A 17,714-nucleotide genomic window follows, 5' to 3' on the forward strand; every position below is an offset into this window, starting at 1 on the left:
CACGAACCCGTGTCCCCTGCATCGGCAGGCGGACTCTCAACCACTGCGCCACCAGGGAAGCCCCACCCTACAGTTTTTAATACTTCTTTTTTTTTACATTTGTAAAATACCTATAAGCGTAGAATCCTGAAACAGGAACAGCCTGGAAATCCCTGAGGCATGTTGCTTGTGAGTGGAATCATTAATGGGTTGTGGAATGACCTTGGTGGACAATCACCAGCGTTTTAAATAAAATAGGATAAAAAATATCAGATGGCAACATGTGTAGTAAGGACCGGTACTGTCTTGTGAAACTTGTGTGTCAGTTAAATATACCAATGTTTGTACTGATCACAGTGTAAAATTAAAGCTATTGCAGATCACAGTCAAAAAAGAGGGAAACCACTGATCTAGACCAAGCCCCTTATTTCACTAATCAGGATATTTAGATAAAGAGGTTGAAAGGCTTGTCCAAGGTCATGCATGCACAGCCAGAGAGATGGGTCAAGAGATGTCCTTACACTCCACTCCAGGGCTCTTTACATGAAAACCTAAAGACCAACACTCTATGTTAAGGACACTGAAACTATATCTATTTATATACACTAAAAAGCATATAAATAAAATATACACTATAAAGAAAATACACACAATGAAATTATAGTCTATAGTCTATGTAGTCTACAGATAAAGCATCTTTACATAAATTTAACTGGAAATATATGCAAAAACGTTCAAGAGCTATCAAATGACAAGTATTTACTGAACCCTACTTATGAAAACCAAGATTCTAAGCACCGCAGAAGATACTAAGCATAAAATATCCAGTCCTTGGATACAGGAAAATGGAGCTCTTTCTGCTTTCCAGTTAAATTTATATAAAGATGCTTTATCTGTAGACTACATAGAGGGTATTAACATGGTGATTGATCTGCCTACACCTTAAAACAAATGATTCAAAGGTACTATTGCAATGTGAATAACTGAAAAAGTGTCCAAAAAGATCCATTAGGTTTTCCCTGTGCTACGCCCTAAAGACAGGATTTTCAAAATAATCACCAATAACTCAGTGTACCCCAGTTCTCTTACTTAAGTAATAAGATGCGTGTATCACAGATCCGCCTACCTCAGATCAGGCCCCTGGTTTACCGCCACTCCTCCCTCCTGGATACAGGCCCAGCTCGGCAAGGTTTGTGGGAGGGGGCACCGGCTATATACCAGGAGGTTAAGTCCCAAGGAAGTGCAGGGGTATTCCTTCTCTTTGTTGAACTTTACACCTTGTGACTTCATTACCATACTTTTTCAGCAAATGTTTCCTTTAAACACGATTTTTAAAAAATATTGTTTCATTCTACTGAGTGACATTAAGAATCACAAGTTTTTGGGTTTCCCTGGTGGCACAGTGGTTAAGAATCCTCCTGCCAATTCAGGGGACACGGATTTGAGCCCTGGTCCAGGAAGATCCCACATGCCGCAGAGCAACTAAGCCCATGCGCCACAACTACTGAGCCTGTGCTCTAGAGCCCACGAGCCACAACTACTGAAGCCCATGTGCCATAACTACTGAGCCTGCGCTCTAGAGCCCACGAGCCACAACTACTGAAGCCCATGTGCCATAACTATTGAGCCTGCACTCTAGAGCCTGCGAGCCACAACTACTGAAGCCTGCACACCTAAAGCCCGTGCTCCGCAACAAGAGAAGCCACCACAATGAGAAGCCCGCGCACCACAAGAGTAGCCCCTGCTCGCCACAACTAGAGAAAGCCCGCGCATAGCAATGAAGACCCAACGCAGCCAAAAATAATAAATAAATAAAATAAATAAATTTATATTAAAAAAAGAAGAATCACAAGTTTTCCTGGGAGAATTTTTTTTAATTAAAAATAGAAGTAAAAGTAAAAATCTGCTTTATAGCCAGTTTACCAAGAACTTTAATAACCAGTCTAATCACCAATTAAGAATAAGAAATCAGAGCAACATTTGATATAAAATCCCTGTTGGTTAGTTATTAGGTTGATGAAATAAAATTAAAACCCAGAACTCCACTTATCCTAAGTGCAAGAGGAAGGAAGAAATATGAGTGGCTATTATACACCAAACCTCAAAACCTTACTTCTTAGGGATTATGATTTGACCTTAGATCAATCAGTATTCCCACTTTAATTATTTAGATACTTTGTCTAGATACAATCAGTATTAAGGTTACTTCATTTTTCTTTAAATTTACTCACTTTTAAATTTAGTCTCATCCCAAGTAATTCTTAAAATAACTCTCTGAAGTGTTAATTATTTCCAACATATGGTAAAATAATACATAACCACTAAAATTCTAAATGTTCACCCTACATCTAAAATCATCTCTCATACCATCAGCAGTATTAACATGGTGACTGATCTGCCTACACCTTAAAACAAATGATTCAAAGGTACTATTGCAATGTGAATAACTGAAAAAGTGTCCAAGTTTCACAATATGTAAAAAAATCCTGCAATTCAATACATGGATTTACCACAATTTTATTACCAGGAGTCAGTGGGGAAAACAGAAGTCTTCGGATAGCTACTTCTGTTTTTTCTGTTTCTTAGTTTGTACACTTTTCTTCTGTCCTTTCTTCTTCTTCTTCATGAGAACAGCTTTTTCTCCGATAAACAAACTTTTAGAATGTTGTGCATTTTTTGAAGAAAAATTAAGTCCCTGCTTAGGTTTACTGACATTCTTCAAACTAGGATTTGAATTTTGTTTTAATTTTTCTTTACGGACAGAACGCATGACTCTGAGTTTTCGTCCCATCAGTTCAGAGTTATTTAATTTCAGAGCAAGATGAACAGCATCTGTGTTCTGCAATAAAAATCAAAATATTAAATTTTCACCAGAAACTCATGTGCAAAGAAACAAGTAAAATGGTGACTTTTCTGGATTAGAACAACTTTCAAGCTTGCATATAGAAACCCCTCTCATTTCCACAGCCAAAAAGTCCAATCCGAAGTATTGAACTACAAGCAGCTGTTCTTGTAGTTTTTTTTTTTTTTTTTTTTTTGCATTACGCGGGCCTCTTACTGCTGTGGCCTCTCCCGTTGCGGAGCACAGGCTCCGGACGCGCAGGCTCAGCGGCCATGGCTCACGGGCCCAGCCGCCCCGCGGCATGTGGGATCCTCCCGGACCGGGGCACGAACCCATGTCCCCTGCATCGGCAGGCTGACTCTAAACCACTGCGCCACCAGGGGAAGCCCTGTTCTTGTAGTTTTAATCATGCCCCCTCTCATGAGTTTCTCCCCAGGAAGCACTCAAGCTGCCCTGTCAAATAATCAGATAAGTCACAATCGAAGAGGCTTCATTTTTCTCAATGTAAATTCAATTAACGAGGTCAGTCCTATAGTGTTTTTTAAAGCAATAAACCTCCTCTTCACAAGGCTCTTCCTGAAAAAGCCCTGCTGTATTAGTTGATTTGAGAGCAGAGAACTCTCTATTACAGTCCTTGAAATGTCAGACTAGATGCCTTGTAGGATTCCCTTTAGGTCCAAAATTCTATTATTCTTTTATTCTAATAGAGAGCCACTAAATGCTAACCACCCTGAATATTCATGACATGTTCGTTAAAAGACTTTACAAACTTATCAATAGTCAGAAGACAGAGCAGAGAAACAGTGAGATAACTACATCACAGTCATGATGGCAGGCTGTGACCACATTTCCTCAAAGCTGTCTGGTCATACATACTAAGAGCCTTAAAGATGGTCAGATGTCTTGATCTGGTTAGTGGTAACCCATTGGGGAGCTTTCCTAAAGAAGTAATCCAGGGCTTCCCTGGTGGCGCAGTGGTTGAGAGTCCGCCTGCCGATGCAGGGGACATGGGTTCGTGCCCCGGTCCGGGAGGATCCCACGTGCCGCGGAGCGGCTGGGCCCGTGAGCCATGGCCGCTGAGCCTGCGCGTCCGGAGCCTGTGCTCCGCAACGGGAGAGGCCCGCATACCGCAAAAAAAAAAAAAAAAAAAAAAAAAGAAGTAATCCAAAAATGGAGGCAAACATTTGAAGGAAAAAACATAACCACTCTGATCTCATTATTACAGATAAAAAGAGAACACTGCAAACATGCAACATTTGGGACACACTAGGGAAAAGACAGTATACACGCTCAGTGGAACATACTTACATGACAGAAAACAACATAAAACAGACTGCAGAATCTTATGTTCATAAATATTAAGTTTGACCATAAAAAAGGTGGCACAGGTAAAAACTGAAAGGAAGTACATGGATGGGCTGTTGTGAAGGGAAGAAAACATAAGGGCCGTTGGGCCACATGTGTATTCTAATAATTTTAGGCATGAGACACTGGCTAATATTTAGTGAACTAAATATAACCAATTTTGTACAGAGACTAACATTCTCTTCTACGTGAGTGAACGATCAGTTCTCTCCATTTTACAGAAGGTGGAGATTCAGAGATTTAATACCTTTACTCTCCAGTATCTAAAACATTATTTAACAACATTAATGTGGAAAAATAACTAGAACATCCCTTGGTTGGATGCAATTATAGGAACAGGAGTCTATTATACTGTGGCGGGTTATGAACGTAGTTTTCTTAAGGTGGAATTCTGAGGGTGACAGTGAGTTACGTCTGAAGAACGGGACGGCAGTGACAGCCTCTCCAGGCACACTTCAAGGACAGTGACGATACATCAGCCTCCCTACCTCAAAAAGCACGTAGCCAAAGCCTCGGCTGGCTCCTGTAACTTGATCCCGCACGACCCTTACAGCCACAGTGTTCCCACAGTCCAGAAAGTGTTTCTCAACCGCAGATTCTTCAGCTTCTAAAAAGAGATTCAACCCCAGTGGAAGTGAGGACTTGGAATCGCCTTAGGAAGATGGAGATGTTTCATAATATACCAAGGGCAAGAATAGCCTCAAGGTAATTAGTCAAGTTACACCCCACGCTTCTTAAAGGTAGTCTTAAAGTGAAACATTATGTGACCAACTCAGATGTTATTTGCATTACTTCAGTGATAAACAGGTACTTTATTTGTTTAAACAAACTTACTGTATGGGAGATTCCCCACAAATACAGATCTCTTGTCCCTCTGAAACACAAAGAGGGTTAATAAAAATCACTCATGGAGCAGAAAACGGAAGTCACCCTAAAGTCCGCCCTTGTCCTCTCCCCACACATCTGACGGGGCTCCGTCTCCTGATTTCCCCGCCCTCCAGGTCCCCGTTTGATTCCGTTTCTTCCGCCTTCCCCGCTGGAGTGTGAGCGAGCCCCGGAGCAGGGTGGTTCTGTTCGCAGCTGGCACTGACCCATGGCAGTGCTCAAGGAAGCCCTGCTCTGTTGGGGGTGGGCAAACTTTTTCTGGAAAGGGCCAGAAAGCAAATATTTTAGGCTTTGTGGGCCACGTGGTCTCTGCTGTACCTACTTGCCTCTACTGTTTCAGCAAAATAACACATAACTAGTGGGTGTGGTTGGGTGACAGTAAAACTTTATTAACAGAAACGGGCCGCAAACAGATTGGGCCCTCAGGCCAGTTTGCGGACCCCGTGCCACGTCCACAAACAAAGCCAGGGCTGTCAGCCAGGCCTCTGTCATTTCTCAACTAGTCACCCTGACACCGACAGTAACGCACCCTGTTTCTGCAGTGAGTTCTTGCAACTCACGCTTCATCCGTTTCAAGAGACCTAGAGGAGCAGCTTTGGACAAAACCCAGACTCCTCCCCATGGCAGGCCAGGGTCTTCATGACTGGCCTCCACCTATCTCTCCAACAGCTACTCTTACCCCGCCCCTCCTCACACGCCAGCCACTACTCACTCCATCAGGCTCTCGCCATTCCCTCAGCAAATTGGGTTTTGATCCCCACCATTCATACTGTTCAAAATTTTTTTGCCTGGATAACAGACTCATCTTGCAAGACTGATAGAACACCTGTTCTCCTGGAAACCTTCCTTTGTCCCTTCTTGCTGGCAACCCCCCAAATCAAGTGCTCCATTCCTGAGCTGACAAAGCATCCTGTGCATTTATGACAGTATTTATCAGAAAATCATCTGCTCATCTTTACCTTTATCCTGTGAACTCCTAGAGAACTGAGACTGTATCTCAGCACTGAATGCCTGACACAGAGGACCGACTCAAAAACTGTTTAATGACTGATTTAACTTTAGACCTCAGTCTATAAAATAAGGTGCTGGCCCCAGTGCTCTCTAACGTAACTTCTGGCCTCTCTCTCTAGGACTACTGGATCTAACGTACGGGTGGGAACCACTTTCTTGAAGCTGATGCTGACTTAGAGGGCATTAGCTGAGACCACAGAGGGCAAAGGCTGTCTCCTCTGTGCTTCCCACATGCTCCCTGCTGACCTCACTGCTCTCCCAGCACAAGCTCAGAAGAACTACTCACAGATGAGGTCTCAGATGCAAGATCCACTCTAACACGAAATCCATCTGCAATTTGGGCCCCATTTCTGGTATAAATACAAAGGGAAAATTGTTGTTAAAAACAAGTGCTGAGTTACTGGGATATTTGCTCTGAAGTGAAACCAAAGAATAAAGCATGGACGCATACACACTTAAATTACAATAATTCTGTCCAAACCTCAAAGAGATGAAATTACCTTTCCAGTGCTTTTGTAGCAGCACTCTCGTCCTTAAACACAACGTAAGCGTTAATATTTTTCTGATGAGGATGAATTTTACGTCTACACCAAAAAAAAAAGAAAAGAAGAAAAAAAGACAATGTAAAATTTGTTAATCTCAAAGTCACTGAAATAAATATAGCTTGTTTTCCACTCTCAACACATGACAAGAATTTCTGGGGGGAGTTTCATCCCTTTCAATAAATATTTAGTAATAACTCAAAAAAATAACACACAACTTACACAGATATGGGATGATACACATGACCCAGGCCTCCTTACTAGTCATCACTGTGGAAGACCAGCAGGCGCCCCCAGGCAACCCACCACACTACAACTACTGGGCTGGCCAAACAGTTCGTTCAAGTGACACCTTACGGGAAAACTCGAATGAACTTTTTGGCTAACCCAGCATCACCTTAGCTGCAGCTCTGTATCTAAGGCACACACAGATGGGAAAGACAATGTGCTTTTTCCTTTTTACTGTAAAATAAAAACTACACAGACATGTACAGCTTAGGGAATTATTATAGGAACCACTTCCCTGCGTGTCTATGTGGTTTTATCACCCAAGTGTCTACTCCTAGACATACTTTGGTCTTGTCCAGTTTTCAACTTGAAAAATCTTCTGACTCCTATTTAATCTGTAGGATTCCCCATTTATCTCTCCATCTTATAGTGTGACCTATAGAATTTCCCTGAAAAAACCTGGCCAGCCAATAGCAACCATGAGGCCCCTCTGATTTTAAGATGCATTTTGATTTTTAAAATGTTAAGGCATGGGAAATGTCACCTTAGAATTGATGAAATATGATACTTATGATTTACAGTAGAATTTTTAGGTGCAAAACTTTCTTATTCTCTTCAAACACTATGCCTGATTAAACGGCCTTGAAATTTCTCATTTCTCATGGCACATTTTAAGTTATTTTGCAATTCTTATCCTTGACTATACAAGTTATGTTGAGGCTTGAAGACGAACATCTGACAAATTTATATGTTATTACAGACATAAGAAAACAATAAAACATGATGTTTTATCCAAATATAAACATCGGTGAGGTTAAGAAATGGTCTCAATTTTAACCAAAATGGAAGAGAATTTATGACTACTCCCTTTCTCTAATTATGAACTTACTTTATTGCTGCCAACTTTTTGGACAAAATTCCCTCTGCTGGAATCTTTTAAGAGAAAAAAAAAGTATTAAAGAAAAATCACTGTTTGAAATATTATCTCAAAATAATTATATTTTAATTAATTGAATTCTAAATATCTAAGTCTGATATAATGTGATTAAAAACATTCTTAAGGAAATACTGAATCAGAAACAACTGTCCTAATGTTGTATGAACAGGACCTGGTGGCTGAGGGCAAACATTTCCAATGATAGTGCCACATTCAGATTTCACAGGCAGTGACTCTCAAACCAAGCGGAAGTTACAAATGACTTGAAGGGATCTCTGGTCGTGAGGGGACAATAATGTTGAAGACACACATGAAGAGTGTTAAGGAAAATTGTTCTATAAAATCAGCATGGAAAAAAGGGACACTTCTAAATTAATATTGTGTATGCTATATGATTTTAAATATGTCTAACTAAGTTGATAAATAATATAAGATACTACTTCAGTCTCTGTAACTGGACAAATAAGGGAATCTCCTTTATATTCAGAGTCACGTTACTGTCAGTCATATAAGGGTCATACCTAAGAGTGAACGGGGCAGGTAGGGAAAACTTTACAGAGAGGTGGAAATTCAAGTCAGCAACTGTGACTGTCAGCAATGTGTGCCAAATACCACCAGGTACAGAGAACACAAAGGTAAAAGGATACAGACTGCAAGTTCACAAGTCCAGGGGTGTCTATAAATGCCAACTCCATTTAGGGCAGTTACTACAAATCTCCTCTGGAAGACTTTCTTCTTTTAGTCATTCAATAGTTTATATAGTAAAACTAAGAAACTTGAACTATTTCTTCTCAGTCTGTTCTGCTCAAACTAACATATGGTCAAACTCTCAAAATATAGACAGGAAAACGATAGGACACATGAGAAATGCCCACGTGAATAACTGACATGGGAATGCTGGTCATCAAAGCACATCTGTTGGATGCCTTCTAGGAGCTCTCAAGGACCTGTGTTCTGTCATTAAAGATATGAACAAATATAAGGCAATAAAGTACAAACAGAATATATATACAGTGAAATACTACTCAGCCATAAAAAAGAAGGAAATCTTGCCATTTGTGACAACATGGATAGATGCTGAGGGTATTATGCTAAGTGAACTAAGTCAACGACAGATGCTGTATGATATCACTTATATGTGCAATCAAACAAAACACAACAGGGACTTCCCTGGCAGTCCAGTGGTTAGGACTCTGAGCTCTCACCACCGAGGGCCTGGGTTCAATCCCTGGTCGGGGAACTAAGATCCCGCAAGCGGCGCAGCCGAAAACAAACAAACCAAACAAAACTCAAGAGATATGGAGAACAGACTGGCCATTACCAGAGGAGAAGGGGGTTGAAAGTGGGTGAAATGGGTGAAGGGGGTCAACTGCATGGTAAACAAAGACTGAACTGTTACGCTGAACACCTGAAACTAACATAATGTTATATACCAATTTGATGTCAATTAAAAAAAAAACAACTGAACTGAGCAAAAGGACGAGGGTGGGAAAGCCAAGCATACGATCGGCAACAAGGCAGCTCCTGGGTTGCAGGACAGTCCCATGCAGAAGGACACAGGGCCCCAGGGCCACCCTGTGTAGGCTGTCAGGCAAAGAACCAAGGACACTGACAGCGAGAAAAATGAAAAGCTTTTAGGGAACGCCATACATATTTGATGTGCACCAGGTACAGGTTCTAGTGACCCAAGGAGGAGCCACCCAAACAGGGTGTTTGTAGTCACAGCTCACAGTCTGGTGGGACAGGAGCAGCGTACAATGATAGAGCGGTGTCCTAAGGACTATAGTGAAGTACGGGGTGCTGTAGGGCGCACAGCAGGGTCACCTGACTTACCAATAATCCAGGGACAGGGAAGAATCAGGGCAGGCCCCCCAAAGGGAACTCCAGGCCAAGGCAGGGGTGGTGGTGTGTATAATATTCACGGGAGGGGAGGTGGAGGGGAGGAATTCTGGGCAGGAGGTCCAGGAGGAAGTGCTTTAGGAAGATTAAGCTGACAGTGGTGCGATGGATGCATCTGAGGCAGACTGAAAGCAGGACCCGTAAAAGGCCTCTGCAACTCTTCTGGCAAGAGCTGTGAACACTGAGGTGGAACAATGGAAAAAGAAAGGAATGACTCCTCTTGGGAAGAAACCACAGCTGAAAAACAGCAGGTGGCATAGGCTGGGGTGGGGGACTGACGGAGGTAGAGCACAGACGCGCTGAAAATTGGCAGGACACCCAAGTGGATGTGTCAGGCAAGGATCTGATATGAGGAAACGGGACTCAGAAGGGCAGACAAAATACACACGTGATAAGCGTGAGGAACAAACACCATGATAGGAATTATGGAGACTGCACCAAAACCTTGGGAAATGTCTACTTTCAGAGAAGTGGGCGGCTTTGCCCACTGGGGACATTTGGCAATGTCTGGGAATATATTTGGCTGTTACAACTGGGATGTGGAGGATGCTACCAGCACCTAGCAGGCGGAGGCCAGGGACCCTACATCACACAGGGCAGCCTCCAACAACCAAGAACTAACCAGCACCAAATGTCAATAGCATCAAGGTTGAGAAACCCCATTTTAGACAATCACGTTGAGAAAAAACAGCTGGAAACAAGGAACAAACATCTCCTATACTATACTAATACATATTAATTACATTAAAAAATATATATGAATGATGCTTATTCATGCTCCAAGGAACATGGCTATAACTGGTCTACAGAGCACTCAGTTGGTGAAATCAGATACCATTTATTTCCATAAAGTTTAAACATTAAATTGATTAAAACATACTTTATCTTTCTATGTCAGAGCATAAGTACTGCTCTGCAGCATCATGCAAACCCCTCATATGAACACCTATGATTCCAGAAATGCTACTCAACAGGTGTGAACGTTTCCACCTACTCAACTGACACACAAACAAAAGTCACCCACCCACCCTCCAAAGTACACTTAGTAGGGACAGCATTTTACTATTTGAACTCATTAAATTAGCTAACAAAGTCCAAGAGTCAGCAATCGACACTAGTGTGATTCTTCTTTGAGGCCAGATTTGAGCCTGTCCATTCTAAAGGTTAAAGTCAAGGGCTCCTCCATCTCACTAAAACCAACACATGAATAAGTCGGATTTAAATGCAAAACATTTTAAGATTATGCAATTTTAAGGGGACGGAACACATACCAGAGAACGAAATCGTACAGATTCTATCTGTCCGTACTCTTTAAAAAATGACTTCAGCTTCTAAAATAAAAAAAACATATATATATATATATATATATACATACACACACATATATATATATTTCAGTCCACTTTCAGAACATCAAATAAATACCACAAAAAGGAATTAAGTAAAACGGTCTGATAATGTTTTCCTGCCATGTTTTCAGAATATTTCAGGAAAAGTAGGTTAACTATTCAGTTAGAAGACAAAAAACTTTTACTGAAACTTATATAAAAAGAAAACACAATTCAAGTTCATGTTAGTATCTATAAGGTACACAACATTTTTTCTTTCAATCTTTTAGAATCTTTACTACAGGTAAACTAAGATTATATATTCCATAAATTCTCTCATCTTTTCACACTGGCTTATTTAAACCAGAAATGGATTTTAAGGATCCTTATGTCACCATGGGAAATTCCCCAACTGTCTGGAATTAAGACTATCAGATTGAAGAAAAGTCTTAGGATGAAGTTTATACATTATTCTTATGACTGGCTCAGGATGTGAAGAATGTATATGTTTTACAGCTTGCACAATAATTTCTATAAGCAATTTTAATCCAAAAATAACTTATTAAATGTGTAAAGCACCACAAACACTCCCTTCCCTTGAGGAAGATAAGTAACCAAAACTACGCTAGAAAGTAAAATGGGTTATGTTCTACAAAATAATCACACATCAAATGCTAGGGGACAGAAGGGCAAGGGGGAAAGGGAAAAACCAGGAGCAACTTTCTAGTACTGTTTTGTTTTTAAGAAAGTGGAATTGAAATTGTTCTTCAAAAGATAAGCAGGATTTTGACCGAAGGGATTGCCACCAGGGTGACTATCACATAAACACACAGAAAGTAAAGGGCACGTCTTGGTTTAGTGAACCCCACATAACGGAACTTAGGATGTATGCATTCATTTACACGACAAATATTCAACAAGCCTCTACTACACACCAGGCACTGTTTCAAGTGCTAGGGATAGAGCAGTGAAGAAAAGAGATAAACATCCCTGCACGTATGGCGCTTCCGTTCTAGTGGCATATAAGAGACGATAGAGCTGGAGGAAAAAACCAGATAGGAGACCAATGCAATAGTTCAGACAAGATTTGCAAAAGCCTGAATTAGGGCAGTGACTTCGGGAATGGAAAGGAGCAGGTGGATACTGGAATCAATCTACAGAATGATATATGTAGTCATTTATAATGAAGTTATATATTAATGACTTATTTAATAAAGTGACAGCAAACAAAATCATGAATTATCAGTTTCTCTGCAGGTTAACAATATACAGACTACACACTCACCTTCTTATTACAGGTGACAGGCAAATTCCCAACAAACACAGTTCTCTCATTCTTTAATCTCTCTTCTAGGTTGGTTTGAATTTTCCTTCTTTGATTTACAACTGTCTGATCTACATCATCAAGTACTTCTTTATTGGCAATTTTAACACCAGATTGAGAATTTTTCCTTTTCTTCCCTTGTTTCTGGTGAATTTCTTCTTCTAAATCAGCACTTGCTAAAGCATTTTCTCTTTTTAAGTCAAAAAAAAAAAAAAAGTCATGGAAGTCAGGTCTAGTATTTGACAAAGCACATTGATTAGAAACACTTCCCATCTACTTCTGGCCTTCCTATATATCAACTTACCTTCACAAATACATCTACATTTAAACAGCATTAGCAAAAAGTGACCTTCACAAATACATCTACATTTAAACAGCATTAGCAAAAAGTGACTGGTATCTTTAGGAAACTCAAGAGATAGAAAAAGTTAAGGTCAATTTCTGAAGATAGGTTAAAACTGCCAGGTAATAAGCAGAGCAACAGAAGTTCATTTAAACAGAAGTTGGCTCACTTAAAGCTCTGGGGATTTAGTTTACACTCTACCAATGCCTAATTCCATTCTCTGCTCTAGAATTCTAGGGTTACTACAGCACTCCCAGGGGGTCTATGAAGATTAATATACCGGCAAAGTACTTAACTTTGTAAAATCAATCTGGTGAAGAGGAGAAATCAGATTTCCTACTGCAATATTTAAAGGACTGCTTGTCAAAAGTAAATTCCGCCAATTTTGTAAAGTACTGGTGCACTTGGGTAAGTGCACCAGTCCAAAAGGAGAAATGGAACAGGAACTTAGGAGTGAGGGGAGAGAATGGGTAGTAGGAGTCATAAAACTCATTCATTCAATAAATATTTACTACTCAGTTCTAGCCTCTGGGGATACAAAGATAAAAGAGACTATTAGAGGCCTTTCAGTAGTTCAGTCTCTGGAGTGATAGGCAAGGTTCACCATAAAATGGTTAACATGTATAATACATGGTGTAGAAAACATAAAAGAAACAAGAAAGGCTCTCAGAGGAGGAAAGGCAGTGTATAGCACATGGTCAGTCCTCAGTAAATGTTGACCATTTCATCCCTCCACTAGACCACAAGCTCCAGTAAGGAGAGGGCCAATGGCTAGTATTTTGTTCACTATGGTATATAAAGTACCTAGTAGGAGTGAAAGGAAATGAGACAGTATGTCAAGGAGGACCATGCCTGTTATGCAAAAGTGCTTAGATTTTTATCCCACAGAGGATGGGGAGCCCCTGAAGACTCTGAAAGTGCCTAAAAGAGATCATTTGGGCAGCAGAGCAGAAGACAGTTATGCAAGGGACAAGGCTGGATAAGGGAGACAGTAAGGAGACAGTTACAACTGCAGGCATCTCAGAAGACAACAGACCCACCAGAGCAAGTGAGAGGGTGGAAAGGGGAAGCAGATTAAAAGAGATAATTAAAAGACAGCATCATTAGGACTTGGCAACTGATTAGATATGCAGGGAAAAGAAAGAGTCTACGATGACTCCCAAGTCACAGGCTCAGGCAACAGGAAGGCTGATGGTACCACTCATGCAGAGGAACAGGTCTGATGAGGATAATGAGCTCGGTTTGAAGCATCCTGAATTTGAGGTGTATATGAATACAGAGCTAGAGATGCCAGTAGACAAACAGATATACAGGTTTATAGATCAAGGAAGAGAGATGAGAATTGTGGAGCCACGAGGACTGGGAGACTGCCCAGAATGAAGGGTGTGACAAAGGTCATGAGAAGATGACCAAGAACAGAATCCCGAGGGAAATCAACATTTAAGGAACAGTCAGAAGGAAAGTGCCCACAATACCACTGAGAAGGAGCAGAAAGACAAGAGGAGGATGAGAAGAGACTCTGCTATCAAAGAATCCAACAGGTTCGAGAAGAAAAGCAACCACGTGACATGGAAAAGCAAGGACTCAGACAAAGGCTGTACTGCCTACTAAATATGGCACCTAGGTCGGGATGGCTTCCCTGAGCACTGTTTCAGAAGTATGGTCATATCACATAAAAACAAACACAACAAACAAACAACCGGAGTGCAAGTTCGTGGACAAGGAAACAGATCAAGAAAAGGAAGAGAGCGCAAGTATAGACATCTTTTTCTAAAAGCTTGACGATGAAGGGAAGGTTTGAGGGGATGGAGCAAACAGGGACACATGACTGCAGATGGGGTTTTGCTGGATTTCTTTTTTTAAGATGAGAATCTTGAGAGGACAGATCAAAGACACAGGAAAGAAAAAAGGAGATATATATATATATAGATATATATATGTATATATGATGACATAAACCCTAAGGAAGCAGAAGAGGTATGTGGTATATATAAACAGCACAGGTGACTGAATTAATCTTGGACGAGGAGGAAGACACCCTTCTCTGAAAGGGGAAGAAATTAAAGATGTGCATAGTTACAGGCAGTAGGAGAACCAGACGTAGTAGCTCACAACTGTTAGCAATTAAAAAAAATAACTCTCAGGGGAATTCCCTGGTGGTCCAGTGGTTAGGATTCCAGGCTTTCACTGCCGGGGGCCCAGGTTCAATCCCTGGTCAGGGAACTAAGATCCTGCAAGCTCCCTGGCGCAGCCAAAAGAAATAAATAAAAAATTCTCAGAATAGGTAACAAGATCACCTGCCAAGAGAGAACAGAGAGATAAAGGGCATGAAGAGAGTGGCCTAACAGGCTGAGGAAAGTTAATGAGGAACCTAGAATGGTACTGCTATATGGATCTCAATTCAAATAAACTGTTTTTTTTTTTAATTAAACTAATGGGGGAAATTTGAACTCTGACTGAATAAGTTTAAGAAAAGCAAACTCATCTTTTCCATACATGCTGAAATATTTATAGACGAAACCTAAGTCTTAGGTTTGCTTCCAAATAATGAGGGGGAAATGAATAGGGTAAAGATGAAACAAGATTTGCCAAGTATTAATAACTGCTGATACTGGGTACATGGGGTTCCTTATCCTTTTCAACTTTTGAAAATGTATGGGACTTTACATAATAAAAATTTAAAAATTACAACTGTGAAGTGAGAAAAAAAGTTAAAATGAACATTGCTGGTATAAGAATGTCAATTTCTTTACCATCTAATTTCTTTAACATCAACTAGGAGAGAAATTTTACCAACCTGTTTGCCAACCTTCGGTCTGCATCAGAAAGTTTCTTCTTCAGTTTCATTTTTTTGGCAGGTTCTTGCAAAAGCGGTCTCTGGATTTGGGATGAACTTTCTTCCTCCTCATCCCGTTTCCTTTTTTGGGTGGTTTCCTTTTAAAAGTTTGAAGTTATGTTTCAGACCTCATCCTTCTTAATAATTTAGTGGTCTTTCTAAAGTAGCATCTTTTCTCTCTCACTGTTATGTCCAGTAATAAAAGCTTACTTAAAATTGATCCTTATCTACCCCACTTTAGAAAGCATGCCCTGCAAGGTAGGTTGCATGCTTCTAAAGTTGTTCTAATGGGCCATTCGGGGTAGAACGCAGTGACTTACTTCAGACACAGGCACATACACGGGTTGAAGCTGAGGCTCCAAAGAGCCGAAGAGGGAAGCCAGGCGACCCGTGCTGCCTCTGGAGGGCCGCTTGCCGTGGAATAAACTACTGGCAACTTGTCCAACCTCATAGTCTCCCGCCAGATTCCCACAAGCGCCGTCCTCCGGGTTCTCTCTAGACACGGACATCAGAAACTCAGCGACACGACGCCACGCCCCACCCCTCGCGCCCCGAGGTCCCGAACGCATACTCCGGCCCAGGCAGACGAGCCACGCGTCACTCACCCCTCCCGCGCACTCCGCTTTTTCTTCCGTTTGTTCTTCTCTTCCAGGGCCATTCTTATCCGAGGCCTCCGAGAGGGCGGCAGCACCCGACCCCGCACTTCCGGTTCCCGGCCACTCCGCTCTCGGAGCCACGCCCCTTCCGCCCCGGCAGTCTCTGCGGACGCCCTGGGGGCGGAGACGCGGCCGGGGAGCGGAGACGCGGGCGGGGGGGCGGAGACAGCGGGCGGGGGGGCGGAGACAGCGGGCGGGGGGGCGGAGACAGCGGGCGGAGGAGCCGGGCCCAGGCTTCCGGACCAGTTCGTACCTCTGTCTGAGACCTAGTCTTAGGAGGGAAGTCTTCCGAGGGTAGTTGAGGCCTTAAGTACGAATAAGAATCAGCCAGGCTGGGACTAGGGTGTCAGTCCAAGCAAAGGGAAACTTAGGAAAACCCCTGAGTTGTCGAAGAGGAAGGAGGGAGGTTTGTGGGGAAATGAAGTTACAGGGATGTATGTCACAAGGTATTAACAACTGGTGAATCGGTTGAAGGATACATGGGACTCCTTTGTACTGCTCTTGCAACTTTTCTGAAATTTGACATTATTTCAAAATAAAGTTAAAAACAAATAGAGCCCACAGCTCTAACCTGCTCTGCTCTATTCTACCAAGAAAAGGGGCTCTCGGCTCTCAAAACTATGGTGTTTTCTTGGCCTACCTTCCCAAAGCCCGCTTTTTTCCATCACCTCTTTATTCCTTCACCTTTTGTCATTCCTTCTTATTCTTGTTATTCCTTCCCCCACAATCGCCCCCCTCTTTACCTCTCATTCTCACCTGTAAATTGTACCCATCCTTCAAGGCCCAGCTCACTTAGGAAAATTTCCCAGCTATTTACAGTAGAGATATAACAGTCTCTCTAGATGTAAATGGTTGTCTTATTCAGCCTGTGCTCTGTATCCCCATTCACCGTACCTAGTGAATATGTGGTAAATTGACTTTTAAGCAATAAAAAATATTAGATCATTAGATAAATCACTGAATCAGTAGTTTTGGTGGTAAAATCAAACTTGACTTTGAATCTATGGGAACAGATTTGCTAATTTTGGAGAGCTGCTTAATAGAAGTCACTGGGAATATATGTGATCTTTTTTACAGTCCACATCAGATAATGTGATGGAAAAACAATATTCAACTGCTTGGCACTGGTTTTGATTTGAGTCCCTTATTTTGGCTTGTGTTATCACGCAAAGATGAGAAAAACTCAACTGTCCATATTTGCAACTCTAGCATCTCCATCTATCCTATACCATCCAATGAAGACATTCTACTCATTTTTCTTTCAGCATGTCTTCCAATCAGATTCCTTCCTCACTCTCCCTACCATTATTCCAAGAATCACTTCCTCTCTGGAACACCGCAATGTCACTGAATCTGGCCTTTCTCCACTCTAGCCTACCTACGCATTCCATTTCCAGATGAATCTCAAGTTAAATGCTAAGGTTTGCCATCTCCTCTATGTCACCATCACATCAGTCATCACATTCCTTGCGTGCTCATACACTGCCCTCTTTAAACTCTAATGCATGTGTTTTCCCTGCCCATACATTTAGTGCTTAA

General features: G+C 41.6%; 1 protein-coding gene across 1 annotated transcript; it reads right to left on the bottom strand.

Annotated features, from left to right (window-relative positions):
* Window positions 1-2,482: 2,482 nt before the first annotated feature.
* Window positions 2,483-16,247, bottom strand: RBM34 (RNA binding motif protein 34). Its single transcript, XM_007129763.4, has 11 exons — window positions 16,125-16,247; window positions 15,840-16,014; window positions 15,481-15,617; window positions 12,302-12,530; window positions 10,960-11,019; window positions 7,742-7,785; window positions 6,583-6,666; window positions 6,369-6,432; window positions 5,021-5,060; window positions 4,675-4,793; window positions 2,483-2,818 (listed from the first exon to the last, which is right to left on the bottom strand). Exons 1-11 carry the CDS (start codon window positions 16,175-16,177, stop codon window positions 2,540-2,542), a joined length of 1,284 nt encoding a protein of 427 aa, XP_007129825.1. The 5' UTR covers window positions 16,178-16,247; the 3' UTR covers window positions 2,483-2,539.
* Window positions 16,248-17,714: the final 1,467 nt, after the last annotated feature.

Source organism: Physeter macrocephalus, chromosome 20, assembly GCF_002837175.3.
Source record: "Physeter macrocephalus isolate SW-GA chromosome 20, ASM283717v5, whole genome shotgun sequence".
Classification (NCBI taxonomy): domain Eukaryota; kingdom Metazoa; phylum Chordata; class Mammalia; order Artiodactyla; family Physeteridae; genus Physeter; species Physeter macrocephalus.

Coding starts and splice junctions, on each gene's coding strand:
- RBM34 (XM_007129763.4), bottom strand. CDS start 16,177: ATGGCCCTGGAAGAGAAGAACAAACGGAAGAAAAAGCGGAGTGCGCGG. Junction 16,015..16,124: donor AAGCGGAGTGCGCGGGAGGG/GTGAGTGACGCG, acceptor GTCCGTGTCTAG/AGAGAACCCGGAGGACGGCG. Junction 6,433..6,582: donor GCTACAAAAGCACTGGAAAG/GTAATTTCATCT, acceptor TATTTATACCAG/AAATGGGGCCCAAATTGCAG.